Here is a 22,361-nt window from a genome sequence, read left to right as displayed (position 1 = left end):
GACAGACTGAATGGCTTCCTTCATTACATTCGAACACCTTCACACATTAACATCACTATCACTTGTCATGTTACCACATGTAGACTCCACAGGTCAAAGTCGTGGATGAAGGGCTTCTTACTAGACTGTACATGAAAGTGCCTGAATCAAAGAGCTGCATTAGTGGACTAAGACCTGTTTATCAAAGTATTTAATACTATGATATACATGCTAGGATAAACAGAGCATGAAGACTCAATACGTGTATCAAGAATACATATCATCCATAGATTAAAGGAATCTGATCAAAAGCTTTGATGAAATCATTATTGAACCAGTGCTTATTTCATAAGAGCTCAACCTTTCAGCCTTTAGTGAGTACAATTAAATGGAGGTTCTGACTAAACAATTACATCCCCTCATTCCTTTCTATTATCCCAGATACCAAATGACTCTGAGTCAAGGGATTTGGGCCGTGGTGGTGATGCTGATCTGCATTTCTGGCCATCTATGTCTTTGCAAAGTGGTACCAGCTTCATTCAGGAGACGTGATTGTGTGAAAGAGCAGTGCAGGGAGGAAGGAGGAATGTTGGGAGGCTGATAAAAACCCTTGCAATACTTTTCACTATCATCTCCTTTCAGAATGATCTCTCATGGCCTAAAACTTCTCTTGCTTACTTTGTTGAATATTTTTAAACATTTAGGCATCTTTATTTGGGACTTCCTTTTCCTTTTGAGACTATTTGCAGTAATATGCAGCACTGTAAATAATGAAAAAACCTTCTCTAGAATTACATGAAGAGTAAAATCAGTGATGTAGCTGCAAGTGTACACCTGTAGGTGATTGCAGATGATTGCACCCATGAGGCATGTGGAATGATTACTAGCTGATGTTACAAAAACCTGAATGCAAAAGGCTCTGTACTGTGTGGAAAGTACAGGTAAGGAGGAAATCTGTACAGGATCCAAAACCAATGAGGATTCTGGCACATTTGCATCTATGAGGCACCCTTTTCAACAGCACCCACATAGACAGCTCTGCCAACATCCTTAGTGTGGCCCTGACAGCAGCTACTGCCATGTTAAATATTGACTAAAGGTAGATCCACATGCAGGTAAACAGTGAGATAGCCCTCTAATGCCCAAGATTTTTATGTTCTTATTTAATTCAACAATTATATTTATGCTTTTTAGTTGTATCAGATGAAAATACTTAAACAAATACAATCAAATTACTTATAATTTTTACAATTAGGGGTGTGTGTTCAGAAAAAAAATTAATTTTTCTCAGTGTTTAGTTCAACTTTTTTTACACACTTGATAATACTGTCATGCTCTCAGCTACACCCTATGAAACAAAACACAGATAGGAAAAATACAAAGAAGAAAAGAATAAAATCAGAAAGACGAAACAGGCCAGCTGTGAATGTATCTGATGCTCTCAGTGGGAGACAAGTCTGAAGGCTGTTCTAAGATGAAGAAAACATCAACCTTTTTACAGAAGCCTGAATCAAAACCAGCTAAGAATTCCAAGAAATAGAAGAGCTTTGCAGTACCACAGAAGAATAGTCAATAGTAAGGAATTGACTATCCTTGCTACCCACATCCACACAGCCAGCCAAGCTTTTCATTCATATCCTTTCTCTTACTTCCACTCAGCCACACAGGTAGTGTTCAAAAAATCTTTCAGGCATCCTGAAGAATAAAAGATTCAATTTTATATTAAAGCTCACAGTGTGCAAGAACAACACCTACTTAAGAAGTCAAGTTCTGTGTCAAACTGTCAAACTATTGGAAAGAGTACTGGGGCTTCTGCTGAGTTCATGAGCAATTTACTACGGAAAGCAGGAACTTCCTGTAGCCTCCCCTCAGGTGGAACCTGAAACAGTTGAAGTCAACTCACCTAGAGGGGGATCTTATTCTTTCCTTACTATTCCTTCCCCCCATTTCAGAACTTCACACACGAAAGGATTTTGGGTACTGGGAGCTTAGCTAATTGGTTCTTGTTTCATTAATTCTTCAGTTTCGTGAACAGGTATGAAATAGACCTCTGTGACTTTTGCTTATAACTTTTCCAGAGGTACTGCCAGAAAGAACTTTCCCAGCTTTTAGTGACTTTACTCCTTAGAGATTAGAGTGGGAAAGTTAGCAATACTAATTAGTGTTTATTTCATTCTACGTGCAATCTGGAAATATGTACTCTGAAGAACAGAGGCATTAGCTGTAGATTACAGGGGCTGATGTGGCCCCTGTTGGAAAAATGATCTTCACAAACATCTGATGTAAGTATCATGTTATACATATTAAAGGGCACAGGCACTTGAGAAGCTATGGCACAAATCTTCCTATATGATTTTGTTGTACAAATGTAGAATGGAGGAAGGTTTTGTAAAGAGAAAGGAAATACTTGATGGTCTACATATTTTAAAAGGCTTTTAAAGGCTTTTAACATTGTTTCACCATGACAACACACAGGAATATGGCTAGGTCACACTGCTCTGTGATGGGTATAAAACTATTTGTTAGGTGTCCTGAACACTGTCAGAAAGGAAGACTGTCAAACAAAGTTCCAGAGACTAATCTTGGTCTATTTCTATTTATTTTTTCACTCTTGATCAGGCTGATAGAAAATAAATGATACTCATCTAATTTCAGGTAAAAGTAAGCTAGAAGGCAGGGCAAGTAATCAGGAGGAAAGAATTAAAACTCCAGAAGATCTTGCAAATTGAAGAAACAGTCTGGAAAAACAAAAGGAAGTATGCTACTCAACAGAGACAAACGCAAGGGTTTACACTTAAAAAGAAGTAAGTAAACAAATAAAGGATGAGAAACAGTGATGGCAACTCTTTCAGTAGGACACAAGGGCTGTAATAAATCAGAAAAACATGAATCACCCGCAACATGCTGTTCTGAAAATGGAAAACATCTCACTGGGATGCGGAAGTTGTAACAGAACTTAAACCCACATAAAATAATGGTTCTACTGGGGTATTCTGACAGTAGTGCATTTCAACAAAGTGGTAAATCAGCCAGAGAAGGTCTAGAGAAGGACAGTAAGACGAATTTAAGGTATGAAATATAAGTCTTATAGCAAAAGACTGAAGCATTTAGAGCCATATGGAAGGCATAATGAAAGATGCAAAAAAGCTTTATATTAAGGTTTTGTCTACGCCAATAGTGAATAAGGTGAGAAATTATGATCTTAAATTGCATAAAGAAGAAAGATTTAGGTTATAGTTTAGGAAAATCTTCCTAAGAGGACAGGAAATGAAGCAACACAATAAGTTTCCTGGAAAGATTATGAAGTCTGCTTATCATCAGAAGGAGACAGCCTAAATTATTTTCACAAGATGGCTTCAAACCACACTTATCAGTAGTCTATAACTATGCTTTTCCTTAAACAATACATACACACTTGCATGGAAACCTACATAAAACAGATAAACAGAACACCTCAAAACTAAAAATACAAAACTTTGGAAATAAATATATTTTATTTATTTAAATAAGTATCAAAACTTACACTATCATCTTTCCAATTTTCATCCTTTAAAGTCAAAGCTATTTATAAGAGTGGGAGCAGGGTATGGCTAAAATCAAGGTATTTTCCAAATATGAAGCTACCTAGTTGGCATATTCACAGTATTAAAAACTCTATTAACTTTTATCTGATTAGGACAGCTTGGTCTTCACCCAGTAATAAAATTGTAAAAATCCCTCCTTTTTTCTTTCAAGAGAAGAAAAAGAACAGAAATTATCAAATTCAAATATTCATAGCTTGTACTTTTATGCCACAAATTAAGAGTAACTAATTACACAGTAGCTGCCAGACTGCTATGCTCTTGTGATTTTTCTAATGATAGATTTCAGGATCCAACAGGACAGGCTGCATCACAACATCTGCAAATGAAATACCAATGAATGTACAATAAAATGGTATAATTACTCAGAAAATATATTTATTTCATTACTTACCTGTTAATATGCAAAGGTATATCACAAAATGGATATTTATAAAATATTGATAAACTTGCTGATTATAATCATGTTTATAACACTTCTAATTTGAGGAAGCTTATTAAACATTTTTGGGAAAGCTTCTTTGTCTTACCCAGTATTTTAAAGTTAAATAATCAGCCTTCAATTGAGATTCAATTTAACTTCTGGCTACTGTACTGAGAGGTGTTATATCCTGGTTACATATTTCTAGACAAAAACAATTTATCAATTAAAAGTCTCCAAGGTCTGTTAGCAATCTCTGACCTTTAAAATGCAACACTCAGAAATATATATTGATGACGCATAGGACTGTAACTCAGGAGACCAGAGTTTCAGTCCTGTTTTTTTGACCAGTTTTGAAAGCATCCATCAACAAATTGCTTCACCTGTCTTTGCCAACCTGCCCCCATCATTAAAAACAAACTGGTCTCCTTTATTAAGCACTTGGGGTCTCATTCAACTCTTCTACCCATTGAAGCTTGTCTAAGACATTGCAAGTACTTTTCCCTGGTGACCAGGCAGGCAGCTAGAACAACACCCTTCAGTGCCACAAATAATTTCACATGTCAAGATAAGAAGAGTGATTGCAATCTGAGGCCTAATTATTCTGGCAATGCATCTATCTCACCCACCTCTCCCAAACTACCTGGAACTACAGAACTTAACTGTGGGTGGTTTTAGGTTCTAGTGTGAACTCAACCCATGTTCATCCAGCCATGGCAGTAAATCCGAAGGTTCACTAAGACATCAGAAAGGATTATACTTTTAGATCTACAGAACAAAAAATTTATATAAAATTTGGTACTATCAATAGTGATATTCATCTAGCAGTACTGGTACAAATGGTACCCTTCTGACTCACAGGGGGAAATCAGATTTTTCTCCCTTTCTCACAAGAAAAAAGAAAGGACATAAATGGCAGGTTTTGTTCAGAAATTATTTGGTATCACAGAGTACTTGCTGTAGCAGGACTCTGAGACTTTCTTGTAACTCTGGCTCATTGTGTATATTTAGCAACCTGAATATTCAGGAACCAACCGAAGCAGTTTCAGCTGTAAAGGCTTTCAGTACTCAAAAAAACTTTTTGGATTGCAGTCATTAAACCTTTTCATTACTTTCAAATTCAGCTGAGGCCAGGATAACAGGCTGGAGCTCAAGCCAGGGAAAAAAACAAACAAAAAAAAAAAGCTTAGCAGACTCAAAGGGATGCATCAGAAAGAATTCAGCCTGTGGGTATGCTCTATCATCTGAAGGTACTTCCCTACCTTTTCTGAAATGAAAATTTACAGCTGCAGGCTCCTGTTAGACCTCTGTCTGTTAAATAAATGTGAGATAACCACAATGTTCTGACAGAGTAACTGCATATTTTCCATTTGGATATGGATCTTGCCACAGCTGCCCATGCTCTTGCCACCTTTACTGATTTTGTGTTCTACACTGATTTCCTTATGGAGATGGCACAACACATTGCAGCTGTCAGAGGATGTATTCTCCTGGTAATTGCATTATTTTGCACAGAATGCAAATTGCACCTGTATTGCAAAATCTGCCTGACTCTCAATCATTTGTCTGGCTGATGTTCAAATTTACACAGTTTGGATCAAGATTGCCACAGATAGACAATATCATTTTTCCTCCCACCTTCTCCCTAGTAACAAGATAATTATCAAAGTAATTCTGGGTGGGGTTTTTTTGCATGGGAATTACTACTAAAATTAAACAAACAGAAGGAATTTTATACTCTAAAATGAATCAAAAATAAAACAGAGAAATTAGTCATTGTATACTGGTGATAATCAACAGTTGACTCCTTTATAAAGGTATTGTTTTAAAGTTATTTAAATCCTGGGATCCCAGTCAATGTAAAAATATATCATAACTGCAAAACAAATAGTACAGTTTCTCTTTCTGGCATGTGCTCCACTTCAGTAGAATACTGATTGCACTTGATGTCTTTTCTGCACAGACATGAACTATCTGTTCCATTCATTTCAAAAACATTTTTAAATGGATACTGAAATGGATTTTACCAATAGGACAGACCTATCTCATTAAAGCCACTGTAGCCCAGCTCTTGCCTGCTTAGTCCCAGATCTTCAAGGTCCATGCATTTAAATCCAGGCGGGCACTGGTAACCTTCTTCTAGCTCTCTGGAACAGTGGGTGTCTGGGATAGCTAAATTATTCCAGGTTACATTTCTGTGGAAAATACAAAATTAAGTTGTTACATAAACTCAGCCCACAGCAAAACGAAATATTTGAAAGTGAGAGGACTAAAGTGAAAAGTTCATCAGCTGTTATTTTTACTATCTGATGTTCTTTGGTATACACTATTTTCATTAATTAAGCACTTACTGTAAAGGGCAAGCTTACACTCTCCTAAAACTTATGTAATGGCAGTACAGATACCAAAAGCAGAAATTTCATACTAATGCCTAGAGACCCCATAAAAATGGACACTCCAAGAAATGGAAGAGTTAACATTCAGCTGCTTCCACTGCTCTTTAATTCAATTTGGACACAATATTTCAGGCTTCTTTGCAGATCATGAAAGTGTGTTCACCTGCAATCAACACTATGACTTTGACTTACAAAGGCATTACCTGTGCTTGCTTTGACAGCCTTTAAAAGGATCGTTGTGGATGACTTGTCAGTCACCTGAGTATGTATTCAGCTTCTTGTAACTTGGTCAGGCCAGGTTTCCACCAAGGATGAAGGGTCACAGGAAAGAAGTCAAACCATAACATTTGTAGTGCAATTAGTATCTAGGCACTGCTGTGACTGAAACATATCTGATTCACTTCTACGTGAGTCCAGTAACGATTTTGTAGAAGAGGTGAAAAAGTTTGAAGTGGTTCAAACTGATTTGGGTTAGTGACTGTAACATTTTAAAATAGAAAGATAAGACACAAGGGCCAGTGCACCAACACCATGTCACAGTGTTGATCATTTTTTACTGTTGTCAGAGGCTGAGCATCACTTGTTTTCCCAGTTTTGCTGGCAGATGTGGTTGAGGTGCTGGAGGCTGTCACACTGGACCACAATGAAAATTTAGATAGGCTCAGCATTAAGGGCCATAGAAGCTAAAAGGAGAGGGAAGACAAGTAGACAAGTTTGTTGCTCTCTCTTCTACTTAATATATGCCTTTGGCATGTACACATAAAAATTGGATATCTAAGTGGGTTATCTATCTTCTTCAAAGACAAGAACAAACAAGGCTCCAACTCAGCTGAATGGGCACACAGCTAAGCAACACCTGTTTTTCTCCCTCCTTTTATTCTCTCCTCCAGCATATGAAAATCCTGATTTTTGGTTCAGTCCTAGGGCAATTTCAACTCAGAATTGAAAAGCTAATACAGTTCTGGACTGAGAAAAAAAACAGTCAATAGCATTTTCCATTCATGTTCAGGTTGATTTCGATTTCCTTGTTACAGCAAAGACTTTTGACATAAAAACACCCAAAATTATTTGCTGAAAAGATACCAAAAAAAAAAAAAATTGTAGTATTCATCCCTATTACCTGAGGCTTCAACTAGTGTCTTAGAATACATAATTTTAATTAATCTTGCTTGTCCAGAGAAAATGTGAAACTTTTCAGCCTGCCCTTTAGTATAATTAGCATCTTATCGTTCTTCTGAAAGTCCTTTTCCTTTAATCTAACTCACGGATGCATTTTGACAACAAAATTGGGTGAACAGAAGTTCTAATTACTTTACTTTTATTGCTTTTATGCACCGCATGGACTAGCAATACATTAGTTGAAATCTGACAGCGGGAAATCAAAGCTTCCTACAAAATTTTTCCTAGTTAATTATAAATGCAGAGAAATAACTATTGTTGCATCTATCCTGTAGTCATTTCTTTTTGACACCAGAGAGACATATATGAATACATGGATGCACACACAGACATGTGCAGTTCCAGAAGGAGTTTTAAAGAACACCCTAAAATTTAGCAATGTGCATAACTAAAAAGACAGACAGATACAAAAGCATATGTGTATTCGTTTCACTTTTGTAAACATGCTCAGCACATGTCACTTGTATTCAAAAATTAATCTGTGCACCCTAATTCCTTTAAACTAGAAGATGCTAATTCATGCCCAGTTGTATGCTTTATGTTAGATTTATGATACTGTCATCCAAAAGCCATTATAATACATAGGATTAACGTAAAACAGTATTCTACATGTATTTTTAGAAATTAAAATTAATTCATTGGCTCAGGCAGATTCAGAACCTCAGTTACTGGTAGCTAATGAATTTCACATTATGGTTTGCATGAGAAAATCCCTCAAATCCCAAGAGCCAACAGGATGAGGGCATAGTATTAAAAGCATTGCTGGCTCAATCACTGCAAAGCAAAGCATTCATTTTAAGTGCTTCATTTGCACCTAGATATTTTTTAATTTAACATCCTTCTAAAGGAAAATGAGAAAAAAAAGCTGTGTCAATGCATTGAATAGATTTAGGCTAAAAAGGAAGAATCTCTGCTTACAGTACATGTACAGATACAGGACTTTTTGGATCACTGTAACTTGGATTACACTTCCAAATTGTGTTCTGCCTCAAGACAGTATATAAGCACAGACTTGTACACATGGACTAGAGAATATTACATATCTAGAAGTGACTAGAATATTACCACACGTTTTCAATATAAGATGATTTAAATGGTTTTGTTCCTTCATAGGCCATATTCAATATCAATTAAGTACTGAGATACTGATTCAGCACATAGCTAGTTTTAAGCATCTCAAAAGTTCAATTAGGCAATATGTTCAAATGTCTTGCTGAAAAGGGTGCCTGGATAAATTTATGAACAAGAAATAATTCATCTCAGTAGACCAACTGAATATTTCTGTGCAGAATATTCAATGTCTATGGAGTGCAGCATCAACCCAACAGGTGAGCTAAGAAATTAGTTCTCCACAGGAATTCCAAGGATGCAGAAGAAGATAATTAACTCCACATTGTTTGATAGGCATCCTTCAATAACAAGGTTGTTGCAAAAGTCTCAAGACTGTTACTCTGACTTGTTCTTAAATGCTTGAAGAATATTGTGACTACATACATACTTATGTACACCACTGGAAGACCCTGAATTGATGTCTCTTGGGAGAACAGTGCCTGTTTACCATGGCATCTGTTGTTACAAAACTGGTCTTTCAACCACCATGTATTTATGTGAGAACAATCTCTCTTTTAGCATCTTCTCCTTATTAGAATAGTTCTTCAAAGAGAGGTTTTGACACCTTAAGAGACAAATTACCAAGGTAGCGTCTACCTTCCTGTTTTCTGTTAGCCTGATGTTCTCTGCTGAAAATAGAAACGAGGAAAAAAATTTTTTTTTAATTTATTGTGGTATTCTATTAATTTTCTAAGATATCCCTAGAAAGCCATTCAAAATTAGCAAGCTATTCATGTAGTTTCCAGATCAAGAAAATTTTATAAAATCCAAACAAACAAAACCTAAGGAATATATTTATTGATAAGGCAATAAAAAATAATTTCAAATTGTTGATTAGGTAAAGAAGTTAGTAAGTAAAAATGACTAAGCTGGAGCTGAAGAATTTTCTATATTTGTTAAAAGGAGCCCTATGTCTATCCCTGTACAAAACCAGGCACTGCCCAGCTGCTGACTGAAGAGCTACTGCACGTTAAAAATACCATAGCAGACATAAAAAAATGGCTGGTAGATCACAAAGCAAATAAGTAGCAACTGTGCAGCTTCCAAAGAGGGAGCAATACATTAACTGGGGTGTCAGAGGAATTGGCTCTGTGTTCTGCGCTATCCATTTTCATTAGGGACCTGGGAGACCTTATGAACCCAGCTTTATCAAAATCACACCAAGCATATGATGAAGGATAACAAAAACCTTTGAGAAAAGAGAAAGATAATGCAGTTCTGAAGACTTTAAAGGTTATTCTCAACAAGTGTGATTTAATGTCAAGTAATGAATTCAGAAAGTGATAGAACCTAAACACAAAATGGACACTGCTGTATAGAAAGTACTAATACAGAAATAAGCTTAGATCAGATGATTGATAGGAAATTTTTCTTTTAGATATCAAGAATTTATAGTTTTTTCTTCTGCTAGATGTCTAATTCTGAACATGCAATTCTGGAAAAAAAAATCCAGTCCCATATATTTCAGAAAAAAAAGCTTCTGCTTTGCCATATTGCCAGAAAACATGGGAAAAGCAACAAGCTGGTGAGACTCTAGCCATAAACTTAAAATAAATCCAGAGAATTCCATGGTACACAGAAAGTTGTTCCTGAAGCTCAAATAAAATGGATGTTGGGCTAGGATCTCTCAGTAAATGCCTTCTGATCAAGTAATACTGTGTCTCTACATTGACTTTAGACAAGTTATCTGATGAATATTAATACATTGCTCTCTTACATATATAGGTCAAAGATATCTAATTAATTTCTTTTTTCTGAAAATCAGGGTCGTCTACTACCATGAAACCACTGCACAATTCTACACAACTATTTATAGTCCATGAACTTATTTTTAAAGCTTTTAATTCTATCTTATATCAGCATTTTATGAAATGAGATGTAATTGACAAGATTAATTCATAGTGGGAAAGTAAGGTCAGCAATGTCATGGGCATTTTGATTTTAACAACGTTTTGGTGCCTTTTTTGAAACAACAAAATATAAAAGCAAAATATGTATAGATGTATATTGATGATAACAGAACCTCTCAGGTCACAAATCTAATATAGCAAATGCTAATTCCTAGGGTAGCAAATAAAAGCTTCTTTTTCACAAATTCCTTTTTGAATCATACAAAAGAACAGATTTTCACATCAAATGCAGAACAAGTTGTTTAGTCACCAACACTTCACATTCTAGGTTTAAAGCTCCCTCCCACAACTGAGTCCATGCAAATAGCCAAGACTTGTAACTCAATTTTGTTTTCCTCACACTGATTACTGGTGCCTTTGGGATGCCTCATGGTAGTCCTCTTTAAATTTAGATGCTGATCTAGGATGTTGCAGATCTCTGAGAGCCCTGTGTCCTACTTGAGTGTCTTGGATACATCACTAACACCAAATGCCTCCACATGGGTAACCCCATCAAGTTAAAAACACTTAAAATTAAAAAAAAGGCACTGCTATGATCAGCCAAGTCATCAGCCTTAGTTTGTTCTCCCCTTACACCACCAGCCAGTTTTAGAGCACATAACCTTGTTCTCCAATCAAAAGACTTTCCTTAAAGAAGATAATTTATAGAATTAAAAAGAAAAAAAATACTCATGGCATAACAAAAATTAATGGCTGTAATTTTATTCCAATAAAAATGAGAAAATCTGTGATTAAGATTCTTATGACAATATTATACCATTGTGCAGAAGGGAAGTTTTAAACAAATTTTTTAATTAGAATTTATCCTCTTAAAAGGTCAGATAGTTCATGGCAACTACTATACACCTGCTGATATCATTAAATAGTCAAAAATATTAAAAAATTTTTTAGTATTCCAAGTTACATTTGCTTGCAGAAACTCTGGAAACTTGAAAGACAGGAAGCCTAGATGGAAAATTGCTTGCTTTTTAACCTGATTCCTTGTAAAAAAATGAAATGGAGAAAGGTTGCAGTTTATTTGTTGCTTAGTGAAAAGAATTAAGCACCTAGGCAAATTTCCTTTTAAATGTGTCTCTTCTTCCCAAAGCCGTATCTTAATTCTTACTGTGCTCACCCAATCAAGTCCATTTCCTCCTGTGGGAAACGCTGAACCTACAACTGCTATTAACAGATGGTTCCTAGACTGCTTCCCTATACTAGTGCTCTTTTTACAGACCTAACAATAACAGCTGCTCCTGCACAATTGTTAGAATAATAATATTGTGCTATAATAATTGTAACAGCTTTGTTTCTATCATGAAGTTTTCTATTTACCATTTTCATAATTATTACCCCATTATGACCTCAGCTTCACAGGGACAATATTAACAAAAAAATCACTGATATTGATATTTCTAAAATTTGCAGTAGTAGTTTATCATTATGATTGAGCATAATTTTTTCAAAGTGCACTCAGTGTGAGCAAACTCTCCTGTCACTGAAGTTAGACACATATATAATTGTTAACTTCAGTGACATGGCACCATACTGCAGTTGAGTTCTACTGATAGATCTCATGCACAAAGATATTGCAACTTAGAACCATGCTGCTGGTGGAGTCCTTAGAGGCTCTAGAGAATCCAGTAACAGTGGTATCCAAAATCACTGGCCATCATCAAAGAAATTTCAGAGAGTATTCCTCTGGTTTAAGGAGTACAGATTTGTCTAGGCACAATTCTTCCTCTCATATTTCATAATCCTAGCATTACCAAGGGTAATTTTTAAATGTTATGTTTTACTTTTAGTCAAATTTAAATCTAAAGTCATCATGTACCATACTTACAGAGCCAGTTTCCTGTTTTTAATCCAACAACAAAATCTGTGTTATCTTTTAAACTGTAAGTGTGTAAACTTCATCCATATTTAATGTTTCTGATAATTATATCTGTAATTATAACTATAAAGCTTTCAACCCTTTCTGGTAACAGATTTTCTCTTATATCTATTCATTATTTTTATCACATTAACAGATAATATAAGGCATGCTTAAGGACTTATGGTTTTACAAAAAATATAAACACAAAGCTTAAGCTTTGGCAACATTTCATATTTTATATTTTAGCTTGGCAAACACAAGTTCTACTAATCAAGAATTAGTAACTGAAGAGAATATCAGACAGCATCTGCTGGGGATAATTATATTCAAGTCAACAAGCCCAAATAACTGAGGGCATCTCTTCCATTAATTTTTAATAAATCTTGAAATAGCAGGGAAATTCCGGAAGAATGCTAATGTGCCATTAATTTTTAAGGAACAAGCAGCCCAACTGCTTAGCCTGATATCAACAAAGACAAAAGAAAGAGCAAGCTGATAAAATGTCTAATTGGTAGAGGAAAGAACATTAATATAATAAGTGGCAGCCAGAATGGATTTAGAGAAAATAATTCTCATCACAGTAACATGATTTTTATAAGATTACAGATTTGTCAGATAGAATTGCCTAGCTTAGACATTGTAAAGCAATTCATTCAGTAACACATGACTGATTAAAAAGTTGGCACTATATAATATCAATAAAGCACTAGCTAAATGGGCTGAAAACTGATTAAATGACATGTCAAAAAAATTCTTGCCAGTGAAACGATCATCATGATCTGCCAGAATCAATGAGGGAGAAACATATAAAATTAAGAATAGAAACATAAATAACAACACGAACAAGGCATTCTAACAGGTTATCAGAATTACTTGGTTACCTTGATACAACAAACCAAAATGTGCTTTAATACAGCCAAATGCAAAGTTATAATGGTAGGATCACTGAAAGCAAATCTTACAACCTGTGGCCTATAGATTAAAAGGGATAAGAGGATGGAAATACTGTATGATAGAATACAGACGCCACATAAAAGTTTGAGATGAGGGGATATAATAAGGCGTTCTGTCATATTGATCCAAATAAAATCGTGGCAAGAAAAAGTTAGTGGTTTCCCAGACTATACGCACAAAGTAATAATGAATTGATGTTCCTCTCTGTATGACATTCACACAAATTAAGATTAATATTTCATACATATTTTTGATCACAGTTTAATATTTGAAAAACTGAAGAAATCATAGAAAAAAAGTGAAAATGAGAACACTGATTAACATGGTTTGCAGTAAAAGACCTAAAGAGCTAAATAATGTTAGTTTATTAAAAAGCATATTGAAAGGTGCTTCAATTGTTGTAAGTGGATTCACACAGAGAAAATACTAAGAATTAAAGGTCTTGGTAATCTGGCATTAAAAAGTATAACAAGAATCAAAAGCTAACAGTTGAAGCCAGACAAATTAAAGTGATGAATTTGGAACATTTTTTTTACAGTGAAATGGTTTTTGTAAGAAGTAAAAAGTTCCCTTGCTTATGACTGTTATTCTGCAAACTAGTCAAGAATGGATACACACCTAGGAGATACACTGGAGTCAGACACAAGCTATAATGTTCCATAGAAGTGAAACAAATTGAGTATGACTACATGATGTAATAGTTACCTTCTATTTTAAATTCAATATATAGATACTGTAATATTTTTCTGATGCTAATATATTTTCTTTCAGTAATTTTTCCCAAGGCATATGGTGTTTTTTATACCTTGCAATTCAGTTTAGAACTTTTATTCACTATTTATTTGCTCAGTTGCAGGCATTAGTATTGGGGGTTTTATTGCAAGTTTTCACAATCCTGTAGTATCTAAGTTGGATTTTGTGGACAGAACGTGGAGATTCTTATTCTTTTGGCCAATTTTATAGGAAGAAAATTGTTTACATGTTTATTCAACAAATTTAGAAAAGTAATGGTCTTACTTTCTTCTCCCACCCATACTCAGTAAGAAGGCATCATTACGTCAGACTGCCTATTACATGAGGCAGCAATATGGAGTGAGGTTAGTTAGATTTGATTTTGACTGTAGTATTTTTTCATTTCATATGTGACCTATGTCAGGGTCTACAAAATGTACCTTTGATATTCATTCTATTGCTACTCACTGCACAGGAATTTTGAACAGATTCAGATTAAGCCACCAACCTTATCTCACACTTCAGGATGAAAAATTCAAAGGTCCAACACCTCTTCGCTGAACCTCTAGAAGCTCCACAAGTAAAGACTGGAGCTCTGATGTCCTGACTTATCTTACCTCATTTTAGGCAGTGAAGACAGAGACTGAGAAATACATCTCCAGAGGTTCAAGGTCAGTGAGTTCATCCACGCGCTCGAGACACCTTTCTCTCTCTGACAGCCAGAGAGGAAATTCAAGGCATTTAGTTTCCTAGCACAGGTCCTAACAACAAAATCAGATGATTCTGTACTCATGGCAGATCACTTATGTACACAAAGGCAATGGTTTCATTGCCCAAATGAGCACAGGATGGTTGCTGCTACTCAATAAATTTAACAAGCTATTGATTTGATCACTTGTTACTAGCATTAGAGGAAATTAAATTCAAATCACTCAGCCATTACCCTTCAAAGTAAAAAAGTCACTGAAGTTCACCACAGAAAAATGAGTAAAAGAAGAACTGTTTCCTATGAACAGTGCTGAAATGTACATCCAGGCACTAGAAAGCAAAGCTTAAAAAAGAAAATTTCAGAACTTCCAGTATGTATTTGTTTATAAGATAGCATGCACAAACAATATTATTTTGAAATTCCATCAAATTCCACATGACATAACAACTCTATGACACCCCATTTTTGTGACTGCAACAATCCGTCATGAGGGAGCTGAACTCAAATGGCAATTGCATGATATGTATGCTAATGCAAAACTTGTTTCATAGGAATCAAAACAACATGAATTAATGGCATTCACACACCAACGGAGGCTGTCATTCTAAGTGCTAATATACAGGAAATAAACAGGAAGAGTTAAAATCAAATCTAGCCAGCTTGTATGAATCTGCATGTCACTGAGGTATATTAAATTAGACTTATTTACAAGTTGAAGTGATCTGATACATGTAGTACTATAACAATCCAAGATAGTATTTATTTAGAGAATTTAAAAGAAAGAGTAAATGACATGTCTCTTATCTTTTAAATTGAAAAGTTATGAACTGAAATGTATGAAAAAATATAAGCTGAAGACTGTATCCAAGTTGATTTTTAAGTATATTCAATACCACTTAAAAAACCCCTAAGGTTACACATCAGACTTCTCTAGATGAAGTACAGAAAGATATCTTCTAAGGTATGCATCACCCACACAACAGAGTTAGCTACGACCAGTGAGTGGGGGAGGTTTTCCTGACTCTTTCTTAGGACCACTGCACCATGCAGTTATCCCTCTAGACTTTTTCCTTAGGCACAAGACAGGGTAATCTTCGGCATGATAAAAAACACTGTCCTGAATCCAAATATTAACTGCATGCAAAACAAATTCCTTCCTACAGCTTGTGTTGCAAAGTGTCAAGACCATACCCAGGATGCCTTCATCAAATGCACTTACACATACCAGTCACTAACATCTGAAATGGCAGGAGATGTCACTTAGCCCAGCAGAAGGGGCTGCTACTACTGAGCACCTAAGAAAAAAATTTCAACATCATTCAGCTAGCTCCAAAAGGGAACTATTTAGCATTTGGTGACTGGCCACCTGGCTGGGCCCATCTGTCACAGCTCTCACTTTACCTGGGAGAAAGCAGCTTGATATCTCCATTTGATAGCATGACTGCTACTCTAGGTAGGCAGGAAGACTTACTGCCAAAACTGGATTGCTGTTTTAGCTGGTGAAAGGGCTTCTCTGTAAGGGCATTACAGAGAGCAGTATCATTAAAATATGCAGCTGCATACCTACAGTAAGGTCAAATAATTTTTTCAGTGATCTGAAATATTGCTGTGTTTCTAAGAGACCCAAATGTAAAATCCCAAACTGGTCTAGCCTTCAAGCCTACAGGCTACCTCCTGGTCTAAAGAAAAACTAAATGAGGCCTTGAAAGTCTGTAACCAAAGCTTTGTCCTTTCAAATATCAGCTGAAAAGCCCTTCTCATTAACCTGCCAGGTAGAAGGTGTACAATAAATTGGTCTGGATTGTAGTTTTAATATTGCCGCTGGGCAATTTCCATGGCAATCAAGAAAAGAGGCAGATAGCACAAAAGACCAAACTGTAACAGGTAGTAACTCTTGCTCCTGCTGCCTTGTAAACATATTTTACATTACTGGAACCCAAAAATTAATAATAACACTTCTGATAGTAAGAAGCATATTTTGGTGGGAGGTTTGGATATTCCATGTGGGATAGGATAAAAATGAAGTTGGAACATTCCAGAATAGGCCCTACTCCAAAGTTTGTACATAAAGGGAAAGAAAACAATTTAAACTGCAGGAAGCCACTCTCTCACTCCTATCCTTATGTATGATTGTTCTACTCCTGCATCCACAATCCTCCTCACTCCCTATGTGTCTCCCTTTAGAAGAGATGTCGCAAAGGCAAACAGCTCTTCAGACGCCCAGGATAACAATACCTGACTTTCTGTTGTGTCAAGAAGGACCACAAGAAATCACAGAAAAATAAGTTTGGATATGAACACTCAACAGGACATTAAATATAGGTCTCTGCCCCAGTCTGTTTCCACCTTTCCCAAAAGAAGTTCCCACAGCCTGTTTCAAAGAACCTCAGGAGTGAAACTGAGAGCCTCTAAGAAACAAACAGGTGCAACTTTATCCCTACCGCTACAATCATATTTCCTAATACCCTATCTAACATGAAATTTTCGTCCTGAAATTTCATACATGTACTTCTTATTCTAGTAGAAGTACAGAGAGGCCAGATTCCTTTACTCTGTGCAAAAGTGCTTATCCATTCAAAACCTGTGATATGTGCACTATTTTTTTTTTAAGTTACCTGCTGAACTCTCTTTGTCAGCTCTGCTCTCTCTAGATGTATTTGCCTCCTTTAGACTCTCTCCAGATGATGCCTGTATGTTGTATGATACTTCAATTATATATTTTTACAAGAGCACAACACTGTTGATCTCTCTTCCTCCATCATGCTCCTAAATCACTTTATTAAGAACTACTTTTTCCATGTCACTCACTATGTATTTGTACGCCTGGTTTTTCCTAAGTGCAGTATATTGTTCCTGCTGCCTTTCATCCAACTTTTCAGAGCATGTTGTTAATTGTTCAAGATAATTTTTATTCTAATCTTGCCATCTGAAACATGTGCAGTCCTTCCCAACCTCACATCATCCTTAGTAAGGATAAATGTATTCTATGTGCCACCATGCAGGATGTTAATAAAACTCCAACAAGCATATGGCAGACTTATGTGGATTCCCACTCTTTCTGTTCTGACACTAATACCATCTCACTGAGCATGTTTTTAAAGCAGTTTTGAACCTATTCTATGATTTTTTTCACCTTAACCATGTTTCTCCCACCAGCTTACAAGAATGTCCTGTGAGACTTCTACAAAGCCTTTCTAAAGAAATATGACATCCACTCTTCTCTCCAATTCACATGGCTGTTATCCTGCCATAGGCAATTATATTTGTTTGACATGGTTTATTCTTTACAAATCCATATTAGGTCCTACTCATTTGTTTTCTTCCAATTGCTTACAATTTTTTTGTTTGTTTATTTACCACAGAATTCTTTCAGGGATAGAAGTTAAGCTTACAGTATTCCAGAAATAATTCCCTGGCTTTTCTTATCCTGTCTCTTATCCCTTCCTCCTTTTTTAAAACTTCTGTTTTCCTGCTTCCCACCCACCCTCCACAAGTTCTCAGAAATAATAAAATAGCTGAGATGATAGCTTCAGTCTGCTCACAAATATATCTGGATGAATATTCCAGCATTTCCCAGGCTTTATGGAATTCCTTTAATCCAAAGGATTAGGAGAAGAATCAAATTTAGGCATCATATTTCACTTCCAGTAAAAAATACAAAACTGAAAGCAGCCACCTGGTTTTCACAACAGTATATGAAGTAGATCACTCATGGAAACAGATCTAAAACATCATGGAAACAGATATCTTTTAAAATTTCCTTCTCAATATTCCTTATAAATGTCTGCACATCTAGAAGTGACTCTTTTGCACAGCATTTCAAGTTAAATGTACTGCTCAGCAATAACTGCTGTCTAACCTGTGAATGTCAGGACATCCACAGCATTCTCTATTAGTTGCCTGGTTTCTTCTTCCAAAATAAAGAACAGAACTTTTCCAGCTTCCTTTACATTTAACACATCAAACACTACCCAATCACCTATCAGGCAGACTCAGTGGAGATCACTCTCGGGATTCTGGTTTTCTGGGGATGTCTGGTCTTTCCCTCCATTTTGTGATACACTGGAGGATGTTATGACTTCTGGCATCCTGGCCTCCTGCAGGTTTCCTGTGGAAAACTAAGTACTCACCAGGCCTTATTTCTGTACAGCAATTATCAAGTAAAAATCTTGTGGCTAAATATAAAATTTTCCTCACAGCAAAGAGGAGATAAGGCAGTTATGTTATTCAAATTCTTGTATTTATAGTGAGCAAATTTCCCAATAATCTATAAAATCTACTCCATTTTACTCAAAGTTTCCATTCCCCCCAAAAAAATCCCATAAAGGTACACAACCTGAGAAGAAACTCAATCAGCTTCGATATCTGCACTGAGACAGGATATTGTGTAAACCTAAATGGCTCCAAATCTTAATACAGACAAGTACATGTCATTACTGAGCCACCAGGAGCTGAGGGAATTGGGTTCTCATCACTCCTTCCTAGACCATCATTAATTGGTCGCCTTTTTGTTTAAAACTGAGCTGGATAAACAAAAACACTGTAAAATCTGTGTTAAGTGAATCAACACTGTAATTTCTTTGGATAGCTGTCTGTACAACAATTTTAATAAAAAATAGGATTTCTGCTCAGAAATCACATGCCCTCTGAAAGTGATGAGATCCCAACTCCTGAAGACTCCTTCCCCTGGGCACCAGTACTTGTCACCACATTAGCACCCTCTTCCACTCTCTTGTCAGGATTCCATTTAAACTGAGTTACTTCCCTTTTTGACTGCATTTTAATTGGTTTTGCTTGGGGTCTAAACAACATCAGGCCTGGAAAAGTAAGATTTTTCCCATTCCTCTTGTCCCTGAGGAGTTTAGATTAGAGACATGTTACCAGTAAGAGAGATTGTGAATAAATCCCAAAGACAATATTAAAACAGTTCTGGTTGTTCACTAAAATCAATAAATTGAAGTGCTCTGTTAAAGAAGTCCTGTTATATTGATTTTTTGAGCTTGGTCTTTGATTTCTTTCCTTTCTCAGAAACCTGATTACTCATTCTTACTTTCCCACTGCTGATGTAAGCCAGTATCTCAAATTCCTTTTGTTCCTTTTAATTGTATTTATTTCCTCTATTAGATATTGTGGTGAACTTTCAGCTCCAGAGTCTTTGAAGCTGTTTTCTGACATTTTCAGGGCCTATCCATAGACAGATGGAAAGATGACCAGGAGCCTCTTAGATCTTTCTATTACTCAGTAATTATTTTTCTTATCTGTTTTCCTGGGCATCTCCTGCTTCAAACAAGAAACATTGCAAAGATGGATTTTAAATTGACTGCCATGGTGACAAGGCAGACAAGGCAGTCTACAGAAATATTCAGCCTATACCTTATCAAAAGTGTTAAAAAACCAAAAGCCTTAAACAATAACTTTGGGAAAAGAAATAGGTATTACAATTTATGGCAGTTAGCCATATTAGATTTTTCTCTTTGATAAGGCTTCCTTTCCCTTAGCTCCAGTGCAGACTGAGATTTACAAAAGAAAAGATTACTGTTGTGGAATAAATATAAACCGATCATGTGCTTTGGAATCATTCTTGTGTAGTCAAACATATCTTGGGAATAAAAATAAAGAAAGCACTAAGTAGCTACTGTGTGAGGATATTTAAAATATTCTAACAGACACAGCAATGTTTGGAAAAAATTTCTCTCTCTTGTCCTTGTGAAAGTACCTTTAGTATACTGTAGGTATGTATATTGTATACTCACCAAGAGTAAATTACAGTAGATCAGGGAACAAAACTATTTTCACCTTATATTGTTTATCTCTTTGAAATTAATCTCAGGTATAACAAAAAAACTCTGTTTATAATCTGTAGATTTAGCATGATAATTGGATTATATATAAATTATATTCCAACCACACCATCTTTTAAGCAACTAAAAAGATCCATACTAAGGAAATCCCTGTATATACCACTTATTGACAGAAGTATTGGTTGGAGAAATCATCAGGAAAAAGCTGTTAAAGCATAGTTGAAAAAAGATAAGTCATGATCATGAAGGAATAATGAGTAATAAAATTGCCTAAGGAGACAATGTTCCATATAGGGAAAATGATTGTAAGAATGAAGGAAAAAAATTACTTATTTTCAAGCAAAAATAAACTTTTCAGCCTCTGTAAGAAGTCAGATTCCGCTGACTTCTCAGACAGAATGAAAACTCAGACTGTGGTTAGCTCACTTCAGTACTTCTGTTTGTTTGAGTTAACATCAGAAAATGACTGAGGAGGTGGAGAGGCAGGAGGTCAGACAGTGTGGGCATTGAGAAGGATGGAAAGATAAAAGAACATGCAGCAGTCAAAGAGGCAATAAGTGTCTGATGAGGATGCCATGTCCTTTCAAATAAAAAAGAATAGGAAGATTTTAAGACACCATTTTCAAAAGACACTTGACACTCTCATAATAATTCATAAGGCAGTAGACTTAAAAAGAACGATTTCTAAAATGTCAGAAATAGATGAAGTCTTGACCACAAAAATAAGATTTTACCCTTGTTGCTTGCCATGGAATTCTGCATAATAAGAGGCAAATCACCTAAAATTTAAGTTCTCAAAGGTGGCTGCTAATTGGATGCTTTTCATTTTTCTAATCTTGACACAGGAGCCCATGATCTGGTGTGCAGAAATACTGAAAATTTACAGCTGTGGCTCATTAAAGACTATGAAGTTATTTAAGGACAAAAGTACAGCTGACTTTGGCCACTCTCCATTGCCTGGAACTGAGCCACCTGAAACAGAGACAGACAGACAGACTCAACCTCTGAGAGGAATGTTTAATCCTAATTATAAAGTTGAGAGACCAAACCTTAAAGAGAAAGTGAAATTTGGCAAGGGAATTTTGATGCTTTTGTGCTCTATTAAATCCCACTTAATAAACTTCCCTGGATTCAGAAGTGACATGTCCCCTTCTTTCTATTTTGGACCAATATCTGCCCATATTGTTAATTTTTTTTTGTACCAGAACTGTTATTTCTTTCTCTATATTTGTTTTCCTAGCCAATGGTGGGAATTATAAATTCTCCAGATATCTCCAGGAAGGTCAGCCCTGACCTACATGAAGTAGGCACACCCTTATTCCACCCTGATCTTCCACACTGCATTCCTCAAAATTTAAAAAAGGATCAAATAAATGTAAGTCTTCACAATACATAATGATGCACATGGCAGAAGAGAAAATCAGTGTTTTCAGAGTGGGAATGAGCAGTATGCCAAAACTGAGGTACGTCCATCCACACGTCAAGCAACAAAGAAAAAAGTATGTTGTACTTTGGATGAACATCATTCATCAGATTAAATGGTGGAGCACTTCCAGGGAGAAAAACAACGTCCAATGTAACTGTAGTTGTCATATACAATCCTGGGAGTCATTGAATGTTTTAAGTCTGGTTTGGTGATGGCAAAAGTTGATTAACTGCTTGCGAAAGGTGCCTATCCCAGGTACCTTAAAAGGAACTTAAATTAGATTTCTGTATACCTTTTTTAAAATTTTT

General features: G+C 35.8%; 1 protein-coding gene across 2 annotated transcripts in view; it reads right to left on the bottom strand.

Annotated features, from left to right (window-relative positions):
- NALCN (sodium leak channel, non-selective) overlaps positions 1-22,361 on the bottom strand; it is a 222,673-nt gene that overhangs the window by 167,533 nt on the left and 32,779 nt on the right. For both annotated transcript variants that reach the window (XM_085056984.1, XM_085056992.1), the window contains exon 7: positions 6,022-6,176. In XM_085056984.1, the coding sequence (XP_084913110.1) occupies positions 6,022-6,176 (155 nt within the window). The remainder of the gene's footprint in view (positions 1-6,021; positions 6,177-22,361) is intronic.

The sequence above is a fragment of the Lichenostomus cassidix genome, chromosome 1 (genome assembly GCF_008360975.1).
Source record: "Lichenostomus cassidix isolate B80296 chromosome 1, HeHo_3.0, whole genome shotgun sequence".
Lineage (NCBI taxonomy): Eukaryota > Metazoa > Chordata > Aves > Passeriformes > Meliphagidae > Lichenostomus > Lichenostomus cassidix.
This window is presented reverse-complemented; position numbering and strand designations above follow the sequence as displayed.